The following is a 27,114-nucleotide window of genomic DNA, read 5'->3' on the forward strand; positions in this document are numbered from 1 at the left end:
GTTGCTTGTTTAAATTATTCCAATTTATTAAGTAAACAAAATACTTATTCAACGTGGTATTGGTTTGCATATTAGGAAGAAAAAAAAAGTTAGGATTCCTTGTCGGAAATGGATGTGCAACAAATGGTGAGGTGATAATATAAAAGTATTTGCACCCTGAGCTGCAGACCTGGAAGAATTCACAGGTCGTTTAGCAAGATTCTTGTAGAACGCATGCGTGCAAGGAGCCATAAGGTTACTTATTATCTCAACCAACATAACTATTTTGCTCTTGTTTATCTTTTGTGGCCAATCAAAACTCCTAATGTGAAATATTCATCGCTCGTCGTGTTTTCTATTTTGCAATGAGGACAAATGTAGCATACTATTATGATATATTCCTGCTATCTTCATTAGAAGTAACATTTTAATAAATCACAGTTTGACACATATAAAAAAGTAGTTCATCAAAAACTCAACAAAAAAAAAAACATTTATGCACACTTTAGCTGCGATTAGAAAGAAAGTAAAAGTTCCTACTTCTAAGAAGAAGAAAAAAAAACATGCATTTTTATAAGCATAATTTTCTCTACCTAATTTCTTAGTTAGATTGCACTAGCCTCCCTTCATACTTTAATCGTGCGCGTGTGATATATCGTGCGCGTGTGATATATCGTCGTCTTAAAAGTTTTCCTTTATTGCCCGTATTTTTCTAGAAGCCCATCTTAGCAGTTTCTTTTTTTTCTTTTATAGCTTGTAAATTGCTAAGATGGACTTATAGAAAAATACGGGCGATAAAGGTAAACTTTTAAGACGACAATATATCACATGCGCGTGATTAAAATATGAAACTATTGAAACGGACATTTATATAAATACAATTGCGCAAAAAATATTTACGAAACTTTGTATGTCGCGCGTAGCGCCCATGATTTAAAAAAAGCCTCTCGCACGTGCAGAAGCGCGTGCAGGGAGGCTAGCCTATCTTTTTGTCTAGAGGCGGGCGGGCAAGCCTATCTTTTTGTCGAGGTTAATGCCCATTAACAGGCATGGAAGCGCTTATGCACTGATTGCAGTGGATCAACATGCTTTGTTAATGGGCATGAGGTTAACATTTGTTCTGTACAAATAGATAGGCTTATCCTAGTGGTGTTTTACTATTTCACCCTCTTTTAATTAAAATTGTATGCTTTTAATTTTTTGTTTAACAAAGGGCATATTCGGGGTTTTTGAATGTTTCACCATTCTCTGCCTTTTGCTTTATATATATAGATAACTAGTAGAACCCTCTTTGCTACGTTTCTTTTTAATAAGAACTGCATCTCTCGACCAAATCAATGTCATTACCAACTGCCGTTAATCTCATTGTTGTTATGATGAACTCAAAATGATCAAAGTTTGACCCCATTATTTACGTCTAGTCGATGATCACAGAAAATGCGGTTCCAAGTAGATTTCAACACATAAGATTGTTTGGCATGTACCACAACCTCAAGGTTATCTCTTCTTTCTCAAGCTCTTGGCCAATCAATGGAACCCTATGGATCCCATTACCTTTGACCATGGCCTTCTTATTGGAGTTTAGGAAGATCTTTGTTTTGGTTTGATGTCGAGGCAGCAACAACCTGCCTCGTTCTCTCTTTATGTCACTCTCAGACAAACTCTTATGCACCAAAATTTGTAGCTTCATCCCGTTCATCCCTCAAGAATCAAACTCTTAAATTCTTCAGGCACGTCGTTTTCGAATTTGATCTTCTTGTTCTTCACCACTATAACCACCCTCTTCTTCTTCTCTCTGTCTTTCTTCAAGTTCAAGTTCAAGCCCAAGTACAAGATGTTGTTGGAAAACCTGGCTCTCTTCTTCTTAGCAAAGCTTAGCTTTTGGCCGAATATGGTGATACTTTTGCATGTCGACCTTGGTTTCTTAGGGAACTTTTGTATTATACAACATTCCTCAAGTCAACTGTGGCAAAAAATAAAATAAGTATGTCATTAATTAATACCTAATGAGAATTAATTAAAGTATGAGTTTTCATATTCACACAATCGTTTTTTAGCAAAGAGCGAATGTGATTAACTGTGATCATAGTTCCCATTTGGTGATCAAAGAAACTACTATTCCCATTGTCAATTGCTGATATTTAGTTCATAATTCTACAAATTGTACGTATAGCATATGGATACATTAACTCATCAATTACACATAAAGCTAGCTAGCTAATTCCTCAATTACATTGCAAATACCAAACCTATCTAGCTCTAGCTACAAAAAGCTCATCCTAACAAACATTTACAAAAATTTATTATATAAAATAGTACTGAATAAAAGTCCCTTGGTCTTTTTCACCAACTTTGGGGCTGCAGCTATCAATTTTTTCTAGGTTGCTACTCTCAAACTTTTTAGGGATGCAGCCCCTACTGCTGCTACCACCTACAACTTCTCGTTCTTTATTGCTTCTACTACTACTTCCTTTGTTGCCTTCTTCCTTAAGAATAAGATCACCTCTCCAAATCAAAACAAGAGCCAAGTGAAGCTGACCATAATCATCATTAAGATCATCATCAGCATTGTCAACATATTGATCATCATTGCGATTATTATCGAGATCACCATTGAGATCATTATCAAGATTGTCATGGTTAAAATTAGGGTTAATAGCATGAAATGACCAAACTTGAACTAAATCATCTTCATTTAGATGATGCTTATGAACAATGTGATTCCAGGTAGTTGTCAACATAAAGGAGTGGTGTGACTTGTTTGACAGCGTATCTATTCTTGCTCTAGCACAGGATCTATCAATGGAACCTCTATTTTACATTTCTCGAGCTTGTCCTTCTCCTTACACTTGATGAATTTCTTGTGTTTTTTGGATGAGATTTGCTCTTCAGGCAGCAACAACCTGCCTTAATCTAACTTTACGCTAATGCGGAATAAACTCATCTATGCCAACAATTGGAGCCTTGTCCCATTCATTTTTTCCAAGATCACTTGCTTGAATTCTTCAAGAAACTCATAAGTAGGTTCAGGCACACCCTTGCCCTTACTTGAATTCTTATTCACCGAAAACTTGACCTTCTTCTTCTTCTTATTTGGAGCAGCAACCCAATCTTTGTCCTCATCATTAATATATGTTCTTTTCAAAGAAGTATTCTTAGTAGTTATTGTCTGCTCTTGATGAAGTTAATCATATTCAATATTACTGGCACAGTTACTAGCAAGGTTAGTCGTGGTCATTGTTATCTTTTGTCGAAATAGAATGATGTTATTAGTATTATTAGGTTATGAGACCTCCGTTTCTTAGGGTGTGGACAAAACTAAATTGCAACACAATTTACAACATTAAAATTAGTTAATTAACCCATAAGAAAATGTTAAGTGTCAAAAAAACACAATAAGCTTAAAATATGTGATTTAGTTCGCTGACAAAAAAAGTCAAACCATATTTTATTGTGCATGATTTGGTTCGACTCTTTTTAAGATTATATGTTATAAAAATATATTGAACCGTTCAAATTGGTCTTGTTGACCGACTTCAACTATTAAAACGGGCTTTGGCCTAACCCTAAAGTATATGTAGTGAGAAATTAAACTGTGCAACAAATTAACTAATTGGTGCGCTCAATTCAAAAAGTAGTTTATTCACTTGGCTTGAGTATTCAGTTGCTAAGAATAAGGCATTTTGTTTTCTTTGCTTCCTTTTTGACATGAATCAGTCACACCCAACCTTTATTGTTGATGGGTATAAAAAATGGAAGAGAATTGGTGAGAATCAATGTGCATTTCAACATCATGTAGGCAAGCTAAATTCACCACATCATCTTGCTATGCAAAAGTGGATTAGCTTAAAAAAAAAAACCCATATCTTCATATTGAAAAAGTGGTAGATGAGCAATCAAAGCAACAAGTGATGGACAATCGGTTGCGACTTACGACCACAATAGAGAGCATTAGGTATCTAGCAAATCAAGCATTGGCTTTTCGAGGCCACGATGAATCCGTTGACTCATCTAATCGGCACAATTTCATTGAAATAGTAAAGTCTTTTGCAAGAATGAATATAGAAGTTGAGAAAGTTGTCCTAGATAAGGCTCCTCAAAATGCTCAGTACATTTCCAATGACATACAAAACAAATCTTGCATATTTTTGCTACCAAGGTGAGGAAGACAATTTGTAGAGAATTTGGAAAGAACAAATTTTGTATTCTTGTTGATGAATCACTTGATGAATCTGGTAAAGAACAAATTACTATTATTATAAGATTTGTTGATTGTGATAGATTTATTCATGAGCTCTGTTTTGATATTCTGAGTGTTGAAGACACTAATGCCTTGACTCTTCAAAATGAGATATGCAAAGTGCTTGGTAATAACGACATTCTAGTGGAGAATATGCATGGTCAAGGGTATGCCAGTGCTAGTAATATGCGTAGTTCATGGAATGGTTAACAAGCATTATTTCTTCAAGATTGTCCATATGCATATTATGTGCATTGATTTGCTCATCACTTACAATTAGCATTAAATGGCGATGTGAAAGTTATATGGAGATTTTTTTTAATGTTGACTAACATTGTGAATTTTGTTAGTGCTTTTGCTTAGTGCAGTAATGAGTTAAACTTCATTCAAAAAGCTGAACTCAAAGAGTTGTTGGATTCTGGGGAACTTGAGACAAGTAGAGGACTTCATCAAGCTTGTACTTTGAAACGAGCTAGAGTCACTCATTAAGGCTCTCATTTTTACTCTATTACAAGTTTGATGAGCTTATTTAAAGAGACTAAATTACGTCTTCTGGAAATCAGTGATCATGGACCTAACCAACAGTTTTGTGGCGATGCAGAGAGTAACTATATTGTTATGATGTCTTTTTAGTTCGTGTTTGCATTGGTTTTGATGGATAAAATTATGGGATTGACCAATTTTCTTTGTCAAGCATTTCAGACTAAAACTCAAGACATTGTAAGTGCTTTAAATTTTGTTGAAAACACAAAAATGCAACTTCAAGATAGGAGGGAACATGGTTGGGATGATTTATTCATGAGTGTGGTATCATTTTGTGAACTACATTGTGTTGATGTTTCTGATATGGGTGCTTGTTATATGACGGGTACATGTCGTTCTTGTCAACAAAAAGATGTTATTACAATTGAGCATGCCTATCACGTTGATGTATTTAATGATGTTATAGATTGCATGTTGAGGGAGTTAAATGATAGATTTCTGGAGCAAACAGTTGAACTTCTTACCCTTAGCTCGTCATTGGATCCTCGTAATTCCTTCAAGTCATTCAATAATGAGCATATATGTAAACTTGTCGAGAAATTCTATCCTGCTGATTTCCTTCCACATGAGTTGAAAGCTTTAGAAACAGAGCTCGGGTATTTTCAAAATAATATACATCGCCTTCCTTGCTTTAAGGAAACCACTACTCTTCCTCAGTTATGTCAACAATTAGTGGAAACAACTTTGGCAGAAAACTACATTTTCATTAATAAGTTGATTCAGTTGGTGTTGACTCTTTCTATTTCTATAACAACAATTGAATGAGCTTTCTCATGTATGAGAATTATTAAGAATCAACTTCGAAGCACCATAGCTGATGAATTTCTTGCTGATTGTATGATCCTCCACATTGAAAGAGAGTTTGCTAATAATATCGATAATGCATCTATAATTGAGGAATTTATGAGTTCTAAGCCTCGCAGGGTTAAATTTTAGATTTAAATAGTGTTGTTTTGTATTGCATTGCATTTACTTTTGGTTTTAGTTTTAGCTTTTGTATTTGTTGTACTTTTATTTATGGATAGAGATGCATTTGAGGATAAGGCTCATTACTTGACTAGATGTATTTTTTTTGTGTTTATTAATGAAATTCACTCATACCGTCGAGTTTAGTATGTAAGTTTTGCCCAGCCAGCTTTTGAATCTTGGAACCGCCACTGCTCCTAGTACTCTCCAATATCTGGTCATCATCATCATGACTCATAGTACTGTCCAATATCACTTCTTTTTCTCTCATGATCATCGCTAGCACATTTTCTTCTTTCTATGACAAATTAATTAAACAAATTCAAAGTAGAAAATAAGTACATATGCTTTAGAAATACTTATTAAAGGGAAGAAAGAAAGTATTGATTATATGAAAATTAATTGGAGAAATTAATACTTAAGGAGTAGTAATGGTATTACTAGGGCTAGGCATATCATTCAAGAAATTGAACTTGGAAATACTGAAGAATTCTCCCGTTCCTCTTGCTATAGCTTGAATATACTACAAATCGCCTTCGACAAAATCTCAAGAGGAGACAAGCCATCACCAAAACCTTGCTTACTCATCAAACCCTTCTTCTCTTCTCCAATCTTGCTCATCAATATTATTGACGAACCCATTAACAAATTAAGTAACACAAGTGAGAAGGGAGTGTGATTTGGAAATAGTAAAGTTTGGGCTTCAAGTGAATGCCAACCCTAAATAATTGAATGAACTCTCTATAACCAAAGAAAATCATATGTACATATCATGTTTAGGAAAGTATGAGTGAAAATGTAACACGAAGAGAGAGAAAAACTTAATTGGTACTCAAGTAATCTACACAATAAAAATCGGTGACTAAGTCCAATAATTTCAGGGTTATTTTGAGTTGCCCATTTTAGAATATCTTTTACATTTACCTTTTTTTTTTTTTTTTTGGGTGGTGTGGGGGAAGAGGGGGGCGGGGGGGGGGGGGGGGGGTAAGTTACAAGTCGGGTTTGATATTGTTGTTTCCTTTCTCATTCCTGTAGGCCCCTTTTTGTTTTTAAGCTAAACCCATTTTCTTTGACAAATTGAAGTACTAAGTTTTTTTTTTCTTTTTAATTGATCAATAACTGAAATCTACAAAAACATAAACACGGACCCCAATATTTGTTTCCCCCACCCATCCCCTTCTTAACTTTGGCCCAAAAAAAGAAGGTTAATGGTTATCCATACTAAAAATTAATTAAACCGACAATCAAATAGATATTTAATTATAATTGAGTAAATAAACGAATATATAATAAATAAATTTAAAAATATTATGATGATACTCAAATAACTAATCAATTTTAAAATAACAAAATATTGAATCGTGCAAAAGGAGTAGTAACATATAGGACAATTTAATTACCCACAAATATATATAGCATATAAAATTTCTTTTGTAAATTTGAATACATTCACAATTAGAAGACATGATGGGGCTTACAACAAATTAAAAAGAATACGTGCAACCAAAGAAACTAATATATAAAGTCTTTGGGTTTAGCTCAAGTGGTGAGAGACGATGGAATAGTGGGTTAGGATTAGGAAAAGTAAATGATTTGATTCCGTCTAATGTTTAAAAAAGAAAACAAAGATATAATGTAAGTTAATTATGATAATAAATCTAAGGATTAAATACTTGTTTGGTCACTGGGTTTCACACAAATTTTAATTTGGTCACTGAGAAAATAATTTAGCTAAACTAATCACCGTATTATCCTAAATTTACAATTTATAAACAATGAGTCGGGTCTATTTTTTTAGGCCTACTTGCACCCAAGTTCAAATCCATCTCCCCATAAATTAGATTAATTGAGTAATTTAGACTCTTTTTTTTTTGGTAAGTAGGGGCTGAAAGCCGAAACCAAACAAACTACAAAACAGAAGAACGTGGCCTCACAGCTCCCCTAGCATCCGCAACAAAATATCTTCAAGAAAGTCAGGAACCTCATCATAGACATGAAGACCAGGGCCAAGATTATAACTTCTGGTAGCCAAAGCATCAGAATCTACATTTTGTTCACGGTAGATATGCTAAATTGCACAACACCAGGATTCATGAATCTTAATTTTACAGCAGGAAATGATGCTGTAGAGAGGGTGAGTTGGAACAATAGGAGAAGATAAGAGAGTTACACCAAAGCACACTGCATAATTTATCATTAAAACACGAATGACAGTAATATGTTTACTATAATAAGCTGCCTAACCGACATAAACCTGGTGAAGAAAAACAAGGGCAAGGTTAACAAACAATGCTAACTTAGTAATAGCGCGAGCCGGTATCATAAACTCGGCCTCCAGGATATGGACCTCTAGGCTCAAACCCATGATCACGAGAACCTCCAAGAAATCGAGCCCGCTCTCTGTAGGACTCATATTGATCAGTATTATAGGCTCGGTGCCCTTCACCACCAGCAGCTGAGGCTGCAACTCCACCGTACCCACGAAGTTCAGAGGGGCCCATGCTGCTGTTAGGGTAACGATCCATTACTGATTGCTGGTACTGATGCTGTCGGGCATTTGATTCCCTACGAAGCAATTCGTCTCTACGACTTGCATGCCGCTCCCGAAGTGCTACTAGTTGTTCTTCATACTGAGCATTTATCGCACCAATTTTCTGACAAACAGATGAATCACTAATGCGTAAGGTGGAAGACAAATGAATATCTTAAATTATGTAGAAACTGATTTTCCCTTATATTATTTATAAGATCATTATACAATATATATCAAGTTTGTAGAGAATAATCTACAGTTACAACAAGCCATTATCATAAACATAAATATGGAGTTATGGCCTAATAACAACATAACTGACAACTGACCATTTCCTATCATTAGTAGGATTAACTATTGTAACTGAAATACTATTGTAACTCCCTAATACTCCCCCGCAAATCGAGCACACACAGCATAGCAAGATTTGAATGAAGAAACTACATAGTAATGGAGATGACGGCAGCAGTCGGTTGTAGTAGTCCAGTAAGGGGAACCAAAAAGAAGAACTCCAATCTCCAGAGTTGCAACAACAGCATGAGAGAAACAAAGTAAACATAACGCCCATTGAAAGGCAGGAAGTGAAGGAGCGCACAGGCTCATTGAAGAAAGGAATAAAATGATGGGCTGACATACAAGTCAAATGGACCTAGGAAACAACTTTAGGCACCTACGAAACATAACTCTACCTAGGAATCACCCTTTAGGTAGGATAAAGAGCATGCGGTAAGCGAGAAAAGAAGTAGCCATGTAGAAAAGAAAAAAAAGTTACACCCATAGGAAGAGAGGAAGTGGAAACAAAAGAAAATTTATCACATGGTAAGTAGAAAGGGATGTGTGCAACGAAAGCAGAAGGAATATTTGAAGGGAATAATGGGGTTAAGAGAGGGTGGCACAACAATAGGGGATAGGAGGTGAAACCAACTTGGGACACAAAGAAAAGAAAAAAGAGCATGGGCAAGTTTGAATTTCAAAGCAACATAGAAACAATAAAATAAGGTATGGGGAAGAAAACCACGTGGGAACAGAGAAGTGATAAAGAAAGGATCATCACAAGAGCATAGGGGCCCATAGAGATTAAAATAAAAAGAGATTATTGACCCAAAAAACAATAATAAGAAATAAAGAAAGAAACCAAGTGAGACAGAAATGAAAAGATAGTATGGGCAAAACACATAAAGAGAAAATCCTTTCAAAATAAAGATGGAAAAAGGAGAGAAAAAGAGGAGAAAATTGAACACTCATCAAAAGGAGAAAGTAGTCAAGAGAGGGAGAGAGAACACAAGATGCGAAGGAGCGCATGGGCTCATAGAAGGAAGGAAACTCAAGATGCCAGAAACAACCCATGACGAGGAGAGAGAAAACACAATTGAAAAGAAGAGAAGAAAACATCCCAATAATATAAAAGAATTATAAAGATACGAAGACAATACCAGTAACAGAGAATAAGAAAGGCAGCGCAAAAGAACAGCGAAAGACAGAGACCAGTAGTAAAATCAAAGAAAGAGATTGGGTTTAAGAGGGGAGGAGAACACCGGTTGAGCAGAGATAGAGCGTGAGAGGCCGATACCAAAGCAACAACATAGAGATACCAAGTCGGCAACACAGTGATAGGGCTTGAGTGGTCGATACCAAGTCGGCAACACAGAGGAAGAAACAAGGGCTGTGCAAAGGGAATAGCGGCAGTGTAGCACAGCAAAGAAGGCTCGGCAAGCGTTGACGAGGCCCGCAAAGGAAAGAGAGACAGCTAGGTGAACGATATGGAAACCACGATAGAGAAACCATCAGAAAAACATGGGAGAGGGAAACCACAATCGTAGACTAGGATAAAATCCGGCAAGCGTTGACAAGGCTTGCAGATGGAAGAGAGGCGGCGCGACGGAGACAAAGAAGTGGAGAGAGATTTCAAGAGAAAGAGGGAAACAAGGATAGAGAGGTGTGTTCTCTGAGGGAGAACAGAGATCTGACCATCATGGTAAGAGACGGACATGGATGAGGAGTGGGACTAGGTATCTGAGGAGTGGAAGAGGTACTAAGCAGTGGAGGAGAGGGAAAAAAAAAAACAACAATATTCATCTTTGAGAAGAGGAGAGGAAAAATGATTGTACAGAAACGAACACTCTTACGGGTGAGGAGCGCCAACGACTCTCAATGTTGGCAACTAGAGGATCGCTAATCGGCGTTAGCCATTAGCTCTGATACCATGTAGAAACTGATTTTCCCTTATATTATTTATAAGATCATTATACAATATATATCAAGTTTGTAGAGAATAATCTACAGTTACAACAAGCCATTATCATAAACATAAATATGGAGTTATGGCCTAATAACAACATAACTGACAACTGACCATTTCCTATCATTAGTAGGATTAACTATTGTAACTGAAATACTATTGTAACTCCCTAATAATTTACAAAAAAAACAAGCATGAAACAAATCCTCATCCCCAATTATAGATGGGATGTCAGAAAAATAGAACAGAACGCAAGAGAAAAAGAATATGTGAAACAGGGAACCTTTTAGTTAATTTAAGCAAACTAAAGAAAATGAAACCTAAATTTAGAGCTCATTTGGGAGTGATTATGGGAGGGCCAAAATCACTTCCAAAGGGATAGAACCACTCTTGTTTAAGAAATGAAGTGTTTGGCAAAAAAAGTGCTTTAAATGTGTATTAAAATCACTTCAAGTGATTTAATGGAGAAGCACATGGGAGGTGCTTCTCCTTAAAAGTGATTTTTTTGTAAAACACGGGAATCACTTGGAAACTTTTAAAATTCCAATATTATCCTTATTATTTTTACTAAATGCCCAAATAGCCTATGCTCCCAGAAACACAAACCGAGCAGCAGAGGGCTGAAAATCAACAGAAGCCGTGAGCTTACAACCAGTAGTGTCACTGATGCCATGAAACTGAACCCCATCAAGCATACAAGTGACCCTTTGACTGCCAAGCCACTCAGGGCTGCCAATAGCACCATGGCGCCTGAGGCCTGTTGTCCTCTATTGTGTTTTGCAGAGTTCTCTCTTTTCTGCAATCTCTTTGGCTATGTAGTAGAGGAAGTTAGTGCTATAAACTAACCTCTTTGTGTCTAGCATTTTCTGCATCCTCAGCATCGTTCTGTTCCTTGGTTAGTTTCCTAATGTCATCAAGGAATTTCTGCTCAAGTTCTTCAAAAGTCTGCGAGGAAGGCTTGTCCTCATACCCAAGGTCCATATCTTCATTATGAGATTGAGATCGGGAATCATTGTTGTTTTGTTTCTCCATAGCAAGTTTTGGATCAGGCCTTTGACCCTGGAAATAGGATCTTGATGTATCACCCCCTTGACCTGCAAAACAAGCATGTGACCCTAAGCATACACATTTCAAAATTTCAACAAGAAAAGAACTTAAGGCATGTCATAACCTAGAGGCCCTCACCTGAGCGACTAATCCAACACAGCCGTTGGATTCCAATGGCCCGCTCAGGTGAGCACTTCTATATCAAAACCTTTGCTAGTGACAATAAAATCATAGGAATGTTATAACAAAAATATGACATTGCCAAAAAAAAAGTAACAAAAGATGGGGATCACACTGAAGGACTACAGCAAGCTAAAATGTTTTGTTAGTAGCAATAACGGTTTTGTCCGCATGAAAATTACAAAATGTCTTGGAAAGATGACAAAGGTTTCTAATTCAACCATGTCCCACCAATAAAACTCAACTTCTTTTGTTTGTTGAACATATGGAGGTACCCTAATGGGACCCTCCATCACTTTCTCCCTTGTTACCCTCATGAATACAAATAGAGGGCCTGGTATCTGTTAATATTTAGGGATTTACCTCAACCACCATTGACAATGAATAAATAATTTTTCTATAGTCATATGCCTCTCAAGCTTGTAGAATAACATAAAAATGTAAACCATAACAAGTACACCGCCAATCCGAATATAACATCAAACATTTTCACATCTACATAGTAATGTAAATAAAAAGAGATCAACATAACATGCACTCTATGCTCCTACCGTGACAACATTTAGCTCTTATGTATATTATTACAGATAAACTTTATTGGCAAAACAGCCAATACCAGATCATGCTTGGTTGAAGATTTGGCTAAGGAAAACACAGCAGATCTTAAAAGACAAATGATGCAGCCCAGGAATTAAACAAAAAATGGCTATGTTTCAATCTTGCTGAACGCGTGGATGGGGGTGTAAATGTTGGAATGTAAAATTAAGCCTGGACAAAGCAAACATGTGGACAATTTCTGCTGGCACGAACAGTAAAAATTAGGCAAAGTAACGTGGCAATAGCAGCTATTGGAGGCCACCTGGAAAAGGAGTTTATTTGGCCCCAACCAATCACCCTACCCCAGGAGCATCATGTGAGAACAAATTGCTCTGGGCAAGATTGGAGAAGCAAAAGGAGCCCATTGAAAGGGGGGCGAGCTACAGGGAAGAGCAAAACCTAAGAAGAGAATGGAATAACATTTGAGAGGATACAAAGGTATACTTAGCTTATCGTCGAGGCCTCACATTCATCTCCGGCATCTCCATCTCCGTCTCCCCTTCGATTTGAGAATAAACATCTATGCAGGATGCCTAAAGCATCAACCAATCATCTCTCACTAACTACATCCAAATCCAAAAGAGTTTCAACCCCAAACTTCGACATGTTCAATAATCAGTGGGAAAATGGATCCTGTGGAGAATATTTATCACTTCCCAGAATAAAATGGCATTGGAAGGAGAAGAGAACACTCACCAGTGTCATGTATATCCACTCTGTCAGGACCAGCCCTGCTCAAGGTTAAGCATATGCCGCCCGGACCTATCCCTAACTTACAAAGCCATGCAAGTTGTTCATACCTTAGTAAACTGGGAATTCTTGGCAACGAAGCACCTTACTTCCGTATTCACCATGAAGGTGGCAAACGGAGAGATGCTGACTAATTTCTGAACTCATCTAGATCCTTGAATGAACAGTCCTCCTCAAGAAATTAAGACTTATGCCCCGTTGTTACAAGAGTCCACAGCATAAACAGTCAGACTCTGAGATGTTTGGCTATCAGTGCCAACTGTCAGCATACGGAAAGGAGTTGAACTAAATTTTCCCTCTCCCCCAATCAGAAGTAGAGAACAGTAGAACAAGTATAGGGGTGCAAAAGCCGGCCAGTCTAAAGTTGACGAGTGCTACTGGCACGAACACCTAAAAAGAGAAAAATTGACGTAGCAATATCAATAAGATCCTAACCGTATAGGACGCTGGGTAGGCCAACAGAGTTTGTTTTTCCCCAAGTGAACACCCTTGAGACCCAAAACTATCCAGTAAAGGAAAGCCAATAACTATCTCTAATTAGTTCTGGAACTAAGTCCAACAAGGAAACAAGGACCAAAAATAAGAGATTCCTTTCTTTTCTTCATTACAAACTCAGGATTCATGACAATTATGGTGTCGTATGAGTTACACTTCCATGTCCTGATAGGAGAAGGTAAGAAATGTACAAATACGACATGATTTCTTCACAACAGGAATGACTGAATTCCTTTATTAAAACCCTGCTACGATGCTTCTACTTTCCTAGCTTGAGCCTTAGAGTGCCTTTTACAGGTGTACTACTCCATCAATTTCGTGAGACGTGTGAGAGGAGTAGCTAAAGTTATTAAGATTTGTGCTAGGAAATAAAATCAAATGCGTACAACCAACATATTTTATAGAGTTCTGAAAGTCCTCAACACTCTTGATAATTACATTGGTTTAGGGACTTGAATGACTGACTAATTATTGTAATAATCACTTTGCCCGAATTTTTTAGCCTTTAACAAACTAGAAATAAGAAAATATCTGATTACTAATTCAGAATTTAAGTTTTATTTGACTTATACCATAAACCAAAATTTTAAAAAAAAAAATTAAACAAGAACTTCAGATTTAGCAATTCATATCACAACAAACTCAGACTCATCATATACGTATATGAGAGAGAGTTGACAGCAACACTTGCCTTCATTGTACATATGAGATGCCATTGGATTTGACCCTTTTGATCCATCTCTTTCCCATCTCCATTGGCCCTCTGATTTTGAAGATGCATATGGATTATCCCTCTCTGGAGTGAAGGCTTCCAATCGTCCTTCAAAATGGCTAGATTTGTGCTCCATCCTCTGGCCAGACATATGATGCATCGGAGCAGCAGCAGCATATGTGTTCACTCCTGAATCACCATACTGCCCCTGCCGTCTCATCATAAACTCAACAAAACAGTGTCACCTTCAAACTTCAAACTTCAAAGCTGGACCTAACAAACAGACAACCAATTCAATCTTGTCAGTATATACTTCCTGTAATGTACACTCATTCGGACATTCTATCAAACACATGGCATGCAAGCTCAACTCATACATACGCCTAACCAGTTGAATCAAAAGGCTAACAATTAAATTTGAAAAGGCATATAAAAACTTAAAATTGAAACCAATAGAAGAGAAAGATTGAAAATTGTTAAAAGAAGAACATTCATTAAGAGGAAAAAAACGATTTTTCTTACCAGTCTTGATTTTTCTTGATTTCTTTATCTGCCTCTCCTGGTAGTTGAGGCCGAAAATCGAACCAGACTCCAGAAAACCGTTTGGGTCTTAAATGGGTTTTGTTATGGACCACAGCAACCATCCCCCCTTGGTGGGCTTTGGCTTTGTATTTTAAATTTTTCTGTTTACTAGCAACAGTTGGCCCAGGTTGGTACCATCTCGGTAGGTGTTTGTTTTTTCTTTTAAAAAAAACAGATGAGTAGGAAGACGTAAGTTAGGTAAGTTGGCCAAGACACTACGCCCATCCACTTATATTCAAATTTGAATTCCCCTTAGATTACTTTAGAGTAAATTGTCGTTTGTATTAAAAAAATACAGATGAGTAGAAATAGAAAAGATATTACCTTTTTTTTTTGTCAAAAAAAAAAAATTACTTATGCTTGACATTGATCTCATTTATTGACATTGTTTGATTACCTATGGACCTTTTAAAGCTTAGTTTTTTAAAAAAAAATTAAAAATTAAAAATTTAAAAAAAAAAAAAAAAAACCAATGATAGAATATTTTATTACATTCGAATGGTAGTGCTTACATAAGCTGCAAGCACATTAATGAATCATTCATGACCAACTCCATCCCAATCATGATATCCTCTATGTGTAGAAACAAAAGGCCTGTTTGGCATTTTACTCAAAAAATTGAATTAAAAAAATCATGATTTATTTTTTAAAAATGAGTTTTAAAATACTGAATTTAATATCTAAAAGCTTGTTTGGTATTGAACTCCAAATTATTTTTAAGATCTAAAAAAATTGAAATTAAAATCAGAAACCCTAAATTCCCAAATTAAAATTAACAAAAAAAAAAAGGTGAAAGGAGAGAGGGAGGTAATAAATTGGACCCCCTTATGCAAGTTTATTTAGTCAATGTTCATATTTAGAGACTTAAGGGAATGGAAGTTTATCCCTGGGAATTCAATGTGTTCTTGAGTTTGAGTTCCAAGTGGTTCAGTACTAGGATTCACAATTTCGTTCTAAATTCAAATTGTAATGAGCAGTTTGGTTCAATTTTAAATATATAAAAGTTAAAGGTCCAAAACCAAACCGACTCATGCTAAAAATTCTCATTTTTTTGGAAATTAAAAAACAATACTTATTTAGATGAAATTTAAAGTTCGAATTTGTGGCCTCTAAGCGCTTTGTTTTTTCTAGGTAGAATTTCTAAATGTTTAAGTTAATAAGCCCTGAATAAGAGAATATTCCAAGTTCATTTTTCTATCCATGTATAAACGGTTTGGTTTAGTTTAGTTTTACACTTAAGAGGTGTAATCGTGGACCAATCAAAATCATACTGCAATTTAGGATTCGATAGTCGGTTTGGCCTCTTTGGAAACCGCTAAATCGAACCAACCCGTCCACAATAGGTTTTTTTATTTGACACCTTATATTTTCTGATTAGTTGCTTAATTTGTAGTATAAGTTCAGGCCGTCACATGTTACCGAATATTTGCTTACTTGTTATGAATGGCAACCAACCCAACCAAATTGAACTAAATTGATCACCAAATGGATTGATTTAGTTCGGTTATACTACTAGAATGATATGTATACCAAATCAATCCAGATTTTGGTGTTTACTGGTTCGGTGTGCAGAGGCCTCAAATGATTTTTCCTTTTCACACCAAAGCACCTTTAAATTCCTCTAAAATCTGCAACGGAGATTTCAAGGCTCATGAAGTGTTTCCCCTACTAGTTTCTTATCTTCTTTTGCCCTAAACTTGATCTCTCCCAGGTTTAATAAATTGAAGCTTGCAACTTCATTGGCACCCTCGACTCTCCTTCTCTTATAGCTTATTAAGTGACATTCAGACTTTTCAGTTAGAGAAAGTAACACCCTCTGAGTTGAGAAGCTCTGCAGCTTCAAACCCATGCAAGAAATCGGATTTTGCCTTCGTCAGTCAAGCCAAAATATAGAGAGCGTAGTTACAACAGCATCTTGCACATGTAGCATACACGGATCGCATGTACTACCTGAAGGAATTTGTTATGTTCTGCACACAATCTATGGAGTTGAAGCCGTAGCACCGAAGCATCGAGGATGTGGGCGGTAAATAGTATGATGGCTGTGTAAGGTGAGTCCAACAATGACTCATTACTCTCAGTTTTCATTACAAATGTTCCAAGGTTGCTATGCCATATACCAACTAGCACAAAACCTTACCGGTGATGGGGGGACTGCTGTCATTTGCAAGCAGATAGGATGCCTAGGCAACACAATCTATTCATTTCATTCTCTGGGACCAAATAGCTATCCATCCACCACCTTCTTATGAACAGGCGCTGCATTTGTATTTTATGCATACATTTATATACGGTTTTGTCTAACAAAAGAGCATTCCAATCCTTACACACAAGGCACTTGAAATAGACATTTGATTCTTATATGACTAAGATACCAGGTGCTCAACTAGCAGAGACCAAAGATCCAAAGACAATTTTAAAATTGAAACTGATGCAAGACAACTTCTGGTTGTGATCATCCTTGATTGTCATCTTGAGATTGTAAGAGCCCTGTAAATACGAAACAATGTTATCTATGTGAAACATCCGAATAAAACCCATCACCAAAGAATAGGTTTAAAAGTGCAACTGTTGAGCAGAAATGCTAATAAGAAAAAGAATTTAAATATTGCATCTTGTTAGCCACACATGTGAATAAAATTCGATATCCACATAAAGAGTAAGAGAATGATATTCTTTTCTCTCTCATGCCTCTTGAGCCTTAACCACCTAATTACTGCCACATTGGGAACTCCTGAATGAAAACTGTAAAAACATTTTCAACATAGGAAGCTGCTGTTTCTTAGGTTCTTTTGGGGGTTTTTTCTTACTCTGGATTTTTTTGTGCTTGTTTGTTATTATTTTTTTCTATTTTCTTTTCTTGTCTTGTTTTGCTTCAGTGTATTCTAGGTGGAGTTCTGGTTCCCTGCATTTGTCTTGTTTTCACATGTGCCTTATAAAATTGTTCTTTATCCCTGTTTATTTTAAGAAAAACCTGCGACTAGATGATCATAAGTAAAAGTATTAAAGGAAAATTCAAGACTAAAAGTCAAATTATGATATGAATAATGGTAAGACCAAAACTCTAGGAAATGTTACGCACTCAATATACATACAACAAACACACACACCACAAGAAAGTCATGCGTTTCCAATAAAAGAATAAAACAAAAGGTGGCAATGAGGACTGGAATCTATTAGAAAAGTATTATAGGTAATAATTCGCCAAAAGAAACCAATGACGAGCAATCTGAGGTAAACAACTATCTTCAATCAGGATAAACAAGCCATTGGAAAATTAAATCCAGTGAGGAAGTCGCAAAATAAAACATTGTATCAGAGAATAAAATAACAGAGGAATCATAACATAATGAATCTCTCAAGTCAAGAATTGACATAAATGTGATAAGCCAAGAAAAAAAAACACATAAGCAAAGAAAAAAAAAACATAAGCAATACATAAAAGCTCTATGAACACAAAAAGCTATAAATTATTAATAACAGGCACAAACTAATAATATATCAGAAGCCCTGCTACTTTAAAATGGTTTTGACGAAGTAAGAACAACAAAACATGTAAAGTAGAAAACAGATAAGAATGTATTGAGTTCAACAAATTTAAATTTAAAACATATCGGTTTCAGTTCTGTATAAGCTATACATTTAACCAAGAAATATCGACGCCGCCGAGATACTAGAGACAATTGTAAAAGGTTCATAGTTATCAAATGGTGGGCATGAGGAAATGACTAAAATAATTTCTTGTGATAGTCCTAATGTGATATGAAGCCTAAATAGAAATACTTATCATATTGATGTAGTACAGCTCGTAGGTATTAGATTAAGCACTTAAACAATAGAACATAGAAGAATATAAGAGATCGAGGAGATGAAAATATAGATCGAAAAGACGAAAGAAAGGGCAGAACAGTAGAACAAGAAGAATATCGGAGGTCAAGGAGACGAAAATATAGATCGAAGGGACGAAAGAAAGGACCGAAATCAGAGAATTGAGAAGGAAGGACAGAAATCACATAGTTATAAGAGAAGGTTTACTCAATATCCAAATCTGAATTTTAAAGAACTACACGGGGTTATTTATAGCAAACTAAAACCTAGACATAATAGGATAAAAATCCCTTGCTTAAACAAAAATCCTAACCCAAATAAAATAGGAAACTTAAAACTAGAAATCTGGAAATCTGGAAAAGTAGAAATCCTTCTAGAATTTGGAAAACTAGAGAATCTAGGAAACTAACAAATATATTAGGAAACTAATAAATTTAGGTCCTACGCATCCTGCATCACATATACTGCAACACTGAACATAGGGAGAACTCAAAAGTGGATACAGAAAATCGTGGCACAAGTTTTTGATTGGGAAAAATAAATTAGGTGGTATCGGAATATAAATTTATAGAAAATCAAAAAACTACATGATATTTCCAAATAGTTTTCTGCCCAACCAGGGAAAGCACGAAAAAATCTATGTTAAAAATAAAGAGGTGAAAAATGTAGTTAAGAAGGTGAGAAGTTATATTCCTGAAGTTTATTGAGGCTTAAGAAAGTTAAGTTGCCAATATAAGTTATGTCCTGTTTGTGAACCAAATGGTATAAATCCATCTGGTACATTCCTCCATTTTCATTTTTTCAGGAACCATTGGCAAGTGTCTAAACTTTAATAATTCAGTAAAGACTGCAGGGAAAAATTAAAAATAATAAGGCAAAGACAAAAAACAGAGTAGTTGATAAGTAGATGATACAGGATATTATATAAACATTCTCAAACTGTTGGTATCAATATAATCAATCATGCAAAAATGCAACCACACAAAAGCTCACAAGTGCCCACTAGTATTTGAGAGATTCATTATAAACTGAAGTCAGCAAGTGTGCCTTGAAAGTGAGGTAAGAATCTTAGAATGGTAAACATATGGAAGATGGCAAGTATAATCTTAATAAGTGAAACTTACAGGGGGAGTGATCCCAGGTAGAGCTTGGGTGTGAGAGAGCACAAAGTTGCCTGCTGAAACCGGGCAGGAAAGCTCTTCACAAAGATCATGAGTTTCTGTATGTACGCGCACCCCAAAATAGTAAACCTCAATCACCACTTTCCCACTGGAGATGGCTTGACCTGTATGAAGCACAACAGGCATAATTGTCTATATAAAGCCGAAGGATATGACCGATGGATGCATGCATAAAGGGAAACTCTTAAATACATGATTAATATGTGTATTATTAGAAGAACAAACATTGATAAAGAGGAGGCCAAAAACATTTGTCAATTAGAAATATATTTTGGAAGTACCCAAATTACAACTCAAACAAACGATACATATTTTGAAGTCATCTTTGCAAAATGTTGCTCAAGACTTGAGAAATATTCTTTTGTGGCCCTCATACAAATGAAAGCCAAGACAGATGGCTGCAGGAGAGGAAATTCATGAACCTAGGTCAAAATCAGCTGCGAGTTGGAAACCTATTCTGCATCAGAGATGCATCAATGCGCACTACAGTTGCCAGTTGGAGAAACAGTAGGTTTGTAATTTTGCAAGTCTGGTGGGATGGTTATGGTTGTTATACCTATAATCTCTTGAGATGCCTCAAGAAACAGCAATCCCATCCTCACGAAGAATGAACAATGGTCTATTATAAGCTCTGATGGGAAGCCCTAATCCACCTCTAATGAATGCCCCTCCAGGAGCTCCCTCAATAAAAAAGACAGCCCCTTAGTTAACTTGAAACCAAGCTAATGGGCCTGTAATCACCAAGCTTCAAAGAGTCCAGTTTCTGTGGAATTAGGAATATGAATGCTGCATTGGTTATCACGTTGACCACTCTGTAAAACTTCTCAAACACCTTATCAAATCCTCCAAAATGTCCAAGCAATTCATCCATAGAAAAAACCATCAAGCCTTGGTGATTTATATCCTCAAGGCACTCAAAAATAGCCTTTCTGTTATCCTCCCCCTCAAAGGGTCTCTCTGACCAATTTGCCTAATTACTGAAAGTATTCTGTATAAAGGTGCTTTATGAGGGTGTGGCAAACGAGAATTGTGCTCGTTAGGAAAAAGCAGGTGCTTATTGGTAAGATTCTCTATGTGGTCAGAGCCTGGAAGAGTACCAAGATGTATTTCCCAGTGATCTGCCAGACAGGTTACTAGCTATGAGGGACAAGTGGTACCAAATTGATCTGTTTCTGGGGTATATCTTACCTAATAGACCTCATTACTGCATGAGTCCCAAGGGGCATAAGTAACTGTGTCGACATGATGGGAATTGTTGGCCAAGGACTTTTTTAGAGAATGAGTATTAGTCCACAAGCCCTACTCCCAAAAGGAAGTATTCACAGAGGATATGAGTTGATAATATGGTGGTCAACAAGAATTTTTATGTTTGTTGGATGATTTGTTAGATCACTTACATGTGCTAAAAGAAAATTTTAAAGAAAGGAAGAGAGAAAGTCTGTGTATTGCATCTCAATGGGGTACCGTACAATACAGTGGTTAACATAATCGAGTACCAGTAAATATATGTTCCCTCAAATCTGTCCTAGTACGTATATTTTCCCTCAAACCTGTCCTAATGTTCTGCACTAAATTGCAGTTAATTTGTGTTACAAACAATCATTAGCAGCCTACACTCACGACAACATAGAAAGGTCATCTTTAATAAACTAGATTAAACATCGGATACTGCAAAAACAAAATCTGGATTGGAAAAGAGTGGAGGAGGACTTCAACATGGAAAACCGGATTTGAATGTTTGTCCTTAATTGTTAACAAGAGTAATCTATTTTGATGAGACAAAAGCCGGCCGTTAATGTACTTGGTTTTCTACATAAGCATGGTCCCTGTTATCTAAATGGAATATATAAAACCAAAAGCAAGCTGAGAAAATAAAGTAGGTCATGGCTATTCGTTATCCAGCCAACATTGAGCAGATTCATCAAACAAGGTCTAAGAAGATAAGACAGGCAAACACTGAAAGCTGAAAAGTTATACCTGTTGAGGCCGAGATGTTAAAGGTAGCTGGCTTGCCTCTCACCACTGGGTCAGGCAATATCTCGACTCCCTGGACCTTCACAGCATATTCATCTGTCTGATCTGAAATTTGAGAGAAATAAATTTGATAGAATTGTCATGGAACCAATAAATGACCAACAACAAAATTAGCATCATGAGAAAAAGAAACTATATTTAAGAAAATTTAAATTGAAAAATAAAATACACCCACCCCCAAAAATACAAAAAAACAAAAACCTTTCTGTGAATGAATTATAATGGTAATTGATTAAAATGATATAGACAAATAGCTTCCTCAAGGATTCGTAAAATAAAGATCGAAATTATTAGAAACTTTTATGGTTGATCATATTTCAGGAGCTTAAACCAAATTAAACAACTGGGATACAGTAATCTAGTATCTTCCCATTTACCCACAATTTTTAAGCAACCAATCACAGTCAAATTGGGTTGTTCTCAGATATGTAAAAGAAGAAAAAGGAAAGAGAAAAAATACAAAACACATTTAGGAGCCCATTAAAGTGAAACGGAAACTGACCACAATATTTGACATCCGTAGACTGAGTGAATGGTAGAAGCAGGTACAAGGTGAAGAAGCAAAGCACAATGAAGTTGAGCTTCAAGTGAACAAGCATGGTCATGATTCGCCTCCTCTTGGGTTTTTCCCTTTGTTTTCGTTTTTTTATTTCAGAGAAAAGAAAATGCAAGTGGAGCAGCAAACAAAAATCTTTCGTGGAAACGAAAGAGAGAGTTTGGATTAGGTGTCGAACATAAGAGGAGGAAGAAACGTGGTGAAGTGGAGTTATTTGCGCCAGTGACTTTATATGGAATGGACAAAGCATGGAATGTCAGGGTCCCACTTGTTCTTTACCAATTTTTAGGCATGCACAATTGGAACCTGGAATAGTGAGATTAAAATTCAGCATTATCTAAGTAGTTAAGAATATTTACTCATATTATGAGGTTTTTGGTTTGATTTCTCTATTCTCCAACGCCTTCTCTAACCCATTTAGGGCTACATCTAAGTCTCCCCTACCAAAAAGTAATTATTTGAGTTTTGCCCGACCTCAAATCATTTCTTCTCCTAACTCTTTGGGCTCATATTTTAAGTTAGCAATTTTAATAAATTGTTTAAGAATAGTTTAAGTCTATTTTTTTTTTTATGGATAACTTTTCTTCATTTAATCTTTTTAAATAACTTCATAATTTAATTTTTTGAACAATTTGACCTAAAAAATTAAAATTCCACAAATATTATTTTATTCTAAAAGAAAACACATAACATAAAAGAAACACACAACATAATTTCAAAAGAAAAACACAATACTTCAAATTCACCGTACATGAAACCCAATAGGAAAAAACTAATAACCACCATCGTGGGGGCTTGGATAATAGTCCCCTGAGTTGCCTTCATGATTAACGACAAACTGTTGACCATGTGCATGTTCTTGCATAATTTCATCATTTTTATCCCCCCAATACTTATTCTTTCTTAGCTTAAAGTTGGATACGTCCATGGACATTATTTTTTGTTCTTGGGCTTCCTTATCTTGTTACTTCTTATAGGCATAAGCATCAGCTTGATCTTGGACAAACTTGTCCAATATGTTGAGCCTCCATCTCCTAGCCTCATCGAAAGCAATGCCTTGCTCAACCAATGATTTCAAGTTCATAGCCCACATTTTATATGTAGTGGGCATCACATATATAATGTAGAGCATTAGTTAGAAATTAAAACTCCAAAGCCCAAATCCCATGGCATTTTAATTTCAGTGCAAAAGTCACTTTTGATCCATGTGGTTTCAATTTGATCATTTTTGTCTATGTGGTTTACAATTTAAGCAATTTGATGACAATCTCCAATTTCTGTCAAATTAGATTAACTTCAGTTACTTGTTGAGTGACATTTCGGTCCAAAAACAAAGGATGAAAAGACAAAAAAAGAGAAAAAGAGAGAACAAAAAAAAAAGGGAGAGAGAAGTCCTCAGCCGCACCACCCCAACCAGCCCACAAACGTCATTGGGGCCTAACGTCACCACCGCTCACCGGAGTATTTTCCAGAAATTCATGTGCAGCCTCAAGTTCAGCTTTCCCTTCACCCCCAATACGTCTACAATAGAAAGTAAACACCACATCACTAGTTCCATCCCCAAAAAAGAAAAGTAGACTACCAAATTTGTGCAGTTCAACAGGTTACAATTTACAATTCCAACCAAATGAAATGAAAACCGAAAAACAAAAGTTATTCAACCTTTCATTTTTCCTTCGACCAAAAACAAAAAGCTCTTTCGTTTGTTGTTTTTCTTGTTTGTGGCTTGGGTTTGATTTATTTGGGATTTGGGTGTATTGGATTTATTTTGGGTGATTGATGCTTGTTGCAATTCGAAAAATGATATTCGTCGATTAGTACATAATTTTGAATTGATTTTGATATGGTTTTGCTCCATCCATATCTCTTATCGATCATGCAGTGCATGTGTATGTATGAGTTTTCTTAGGTTTTATCTCATAGTGAAAATAACACTAAATAATGGATGTTAATTTTTGTGAATTTGGGAATATGATAATGGTTGAGATTATGATTGGAGCTTTTTCGAAGAGATGAATTTGCCTTTTGTGAAGCCATTGTTGAGATATGAACATGTTTGGTCATGATACGAATATCTTTTGTGAATCTATTTGTTGTTGTTTTTATGCCTTATACCATGAGAGGAATTAGTTAAAACATAGTTTTAGCTTTAATTGAATTTTTTTGCTTACGAGCATGTGTGAGAGCATAACATTTTGGTGGATTTTAGCTGTTTATTTATTTTTTTCTGAGTGACCAAATTGAAAATTCGTGTAAAATTCAGTGACCAAAAAAGAATTTTCACATAAAACCCTAAGCCACTTAATGGAAGATAACGGAATGTATATAAATTGTAAACTTTGAGAAAAGCATTGACCAATTTGGCTAAAAAAATTTCTCAATGACCAAATTGAATTTTCGTGTAAAATCCAATGACCAAAAAGGTATTTAACCATTTAAAAAAAAAATCAAGGTGAAAACTTCATTAAAACTTTCGCAAAAGAGTCACACAATGAGAGAAAATTGGAAGCAAGAGGTGTATCAAGTGTGCCGTCGTTAAAACCTTACCATGAAAAACCCATAAAATGAGGAAAATCCTTTAAGAAAAAAGAGTACCACACACCACAATACAAAAGCAAACTATTGGACCTCCCTATCAGGCGGTAAGGAAAATTCATATTCATAACAAATATAGAGCAATTATGAATAGTAAATAACACATTTTTTATTTCTATTTTTAAGAATCCCACAAGATGCCTATATTTCGAATTAAACAATTTTTTTATTTTAATAGAAGTAGGGGAATGTTTTTTATTTTTATTTTTCATACAAATTGTAAGAAGAGATATATTGGAAATGGAAAAATTCCAAAACCAATCTCCAACTACAAGTTTGTATCCAGTCCTCCTTACTAAAGATTGATAACACTTTTATGCCGAATTTTGTTGTAAATGATGTAATTCTTAATAACATTTTTCTCTTCGAATGTCTCTTGTGGAATCATAATTTATAAATAAAAAACGAGATTAATGAAATGATTTGGTAGATTTTGGGAGCCACAATAACGATGGGGTTTATGGCATGCAACCCAACTGCGCAGTGAAAGTATTGAAAGTGATGAGGTCCATGATCGGATTGCCCAAGCTTATTGTTAAGCTCATAATTTCATACATATACATGCCCTATTTACTTACTTCTTTTGCTTAGTTTCTTAGATTTCTAAGTTATTTGCCTCCCTTTGTGTGTTTTGTAGGCAAATAGAGCAAGAGAGCATAATTCATGCAATTCAAGCATGTTAAAGCCTAATTTGGATGAATGGATGAAGAGCTTAAAAGACAAACTCATTTTGGCTACAGCCCCCTGCCAGTCCAGTTCCGTAGGTCATATTACAAGCTTTGTTTCAGCAACCTACACAGCTCGGATGAGGCCACATTCTTCATGAAAGTTGTTCCAATTGGTGTGTACTATAACATATCCAAACTTCAGCCCCATTGGATAAATCTGGAGTCCGTTACCTAGCAAACACAGAACCATGCTCAGGATGGATCTTATCAGCGTGGAAAATGAGTTAGCAATTTGTTTCGGCCTTAACTTCTTCCTCCGACCTTGGATTGGCCCAAATAACATATGGCTGGAAAGAAGACATTCTGAACTTCAATTTAGAGTGCTTAAAGTCCTAATTTGATTAAGAGAAGCCCAAGTTGTAAGCCCTTGAAGTTGCTGGTCATGCTGACCTCAGCATGTGCTGGTTGGATGCTTGGTCATGGTGAGCTAGGTATGAGCTATCATTTCTGGTTGGAAGCTTGGTCATGGTGACATGAAGATGAGCTAGGGCTGCTGGTGGGATCTATTGGTGAAGTGCATCAACCAATTCAAGATTTTCTAATACAAGTGCATCAACCATTTCAGATTTTATAAAACAAGTGTTGTATGCATTAGCCATATTGAATTCAGATTTTCACTTCCCCTAGGCCTATAAATAGGGAAGTTCTCTAAGCTTGTAAAAACACCCCAAGGGGGGGAGCTCTCAAGCACTTCTCTAGAGCTCCCTTCCCTTCTCTCCCTCAAATTCTCTTAGTTTCCCTTTGTAGTTCTCAATTGTTGTAATAAGATCATTCTATTAAAATTTCTTTGTACTAAATATCAAACATTTTTCCTTTCTCTTCTTCTAAATTCTTCAAATACTCTCCATGTCTCAAACACTTCACAAACACATTTCTCTTCCTTCCCTAAGTTCTCAAATTCTCCAAGTTCACAAACATCCTCCAAGTTCTCAACCACTCTCTTCCAAATTCTCAAAGTTCCTAAACACTCTCTTCCAAAATCCACAAAGCTCTCAAAACACCTCTCTACTTTCTTCTCCAAATCCTCCAAGTTCTCAAACACTCTCTTCCAAATTCCCCATGTCTTAAACACATTCCCTTCCAAAATCCTCAAAGCTCTCAAACACATGTTCTTCCAAAATTCTCTAAAGTTCCCAAACACTTTCTTCTCCCTCCTCAAAGTTCTCAAACACTTCCTTTCTTCCTCAAAGTTCTCTTAGTTTCCTTAATGTTTTCTTAGTTGTAATTTATTTTTCTTTGTTATGTAAATTCTTTTCTTAAGTTTTCAAGTTGAATTAGTTTCCAAGTTTCAATTATGGTTTTTGTTCTTATTCATTATGCTTATAAGTT

General features: G+C 35.9%; 2 protein-coding genes across 3 annotated transcripts; both read right to left on the reverse strand.

The window, feature by feature from the left end:
* Nucleotides 1–7,894: 7,894 nt before the first annotated feature.
* On the reverse strand, nucleotides 7,895–14,930 carry LOC110769155 (ubiquitin carboxyl-terminal hydrolase). Of its 2 annotated transcripts, XM_021973076.2 has the most exons (4): nucleotides 14,804–14,930; nucleotides 14,261–14,554; nucleotides 11,347–11,594; nucleotides 7,895–8,382 (listed from the first exon to the last, which is right to left on the reverse strand). In XM_021973076.2, the coding sequence occupies exons 2-4, from the start codon at nucleotides 14,502–14,504 to the stop codon at nucleotides 8,026–8,028; spliced, it is 849 nt and encodes a 282-aa protein (XP_021828768.1). In that variant the 5' UTR covers nucleotides 14,505–14,554; nucleotides 14,804–14,930; the 3' UTR covers nucleotides 7,895–8,025. The 2 variants fall into 2 exon arrangements, with proteins under 2 accessions (XP_021828768.1, XP_021828769.1); XM_021973077.2 differs by lacking the exon at nucleotides 14,804–14,930 and having other exon boundaries at nucleotides 14,261–14,781.
* Nucleotides 14,931–17,052: 2,122 nt separating this feature from the next.
* LOC110769165 (uncharacterized) lies at nucleotides 17,053–22,655 on the reverse strand. Its single transcript, XM_021973097.2, has 4 exons — nucleotides 22,409–22,655; nucleotides 21,850–21,951; nucleotides 19,816–19,976; nucleotides 17,053–17,353 (listed from the first exon to the last, which is right to left on the reverse strand). Exons 1-4 carry the CDS (start codon nucleotides 22,509–22,511, stop codon nucleotides 17,246–17,248), a joined length of 474 nt encoding a protein of 157 aa, XP_021828789.1. The 5' UTR covers nucleotides 22,512–22,655; the 3' UTR covers nucleotides 17,053–17,245.
* Nucleotides 22,656–27,114: the final 4,459 nt, after the last annotated feature.

This window comes from Prunus avium, chromosome 6, assembly GCF_965620075.1.
Source record: "Prunus avium chromosome 6, drPruAviu1.hap1.1, whole genome shotgun sequence".
Taxonomy (NCBI): Eukaryota; Viridiplantae; Streptophyta; class Magnoliopsida; order Rosales; family Rosaceae; genus Prunus; species Prunus avium.

What these genes read in the sequence shown, in the direction of transcription:
- LOC110769155 (XM_021973076.2), bottom strand. Translation starts at nt 14,504, where the DNA reads ATGATGAGACGGCAGGGGCAGTATGGTGATTCAGGAGTGAACACATAT. An exon ending in ATCTCATATGTACAATGAAG is followed by an intron (nt 11,595 to 14,260) that starts GCAAGTGTTGCT and finishes CTTGTTTTGCAG; the next exon opens with GTCAAGGGGGTGATACATCA. An exon ending in AAAATGCTAGACACAAAGAG is followed by an intron (nt 8,383 to 11,346) that starts GTTAGTTTATAG and finishes TCTGTTTGTCAG; the next exon opens with AAAATTGGTGCGATAAATGC.
- LOC110769165 (XM_021973097.2), bottom strand. Translation starts at nt 22,511, where the DNA reads ATGACCATGCTTGTTCACTTGAAGCTCAACTTCATTGTGCTTTGCTTC. An exon ending in TACGGATGTCAAATATTGTG is followed by an intron (nt 21,952 to 22,408) that starts GTCAGTTTCCGT and finishes CTCAAATTTCAG; the next exon opens with ATCAGACAGATGAATATGCT. An exon ending in TAACATCTCGGCCTCAACAG is followed by an intron (nt 19,977 to 21,849) that starts GTATAACTTTTC and finishes TGCTTCATACAG; the next exon opens with GTCAAGCCATCTCCAGTGGG.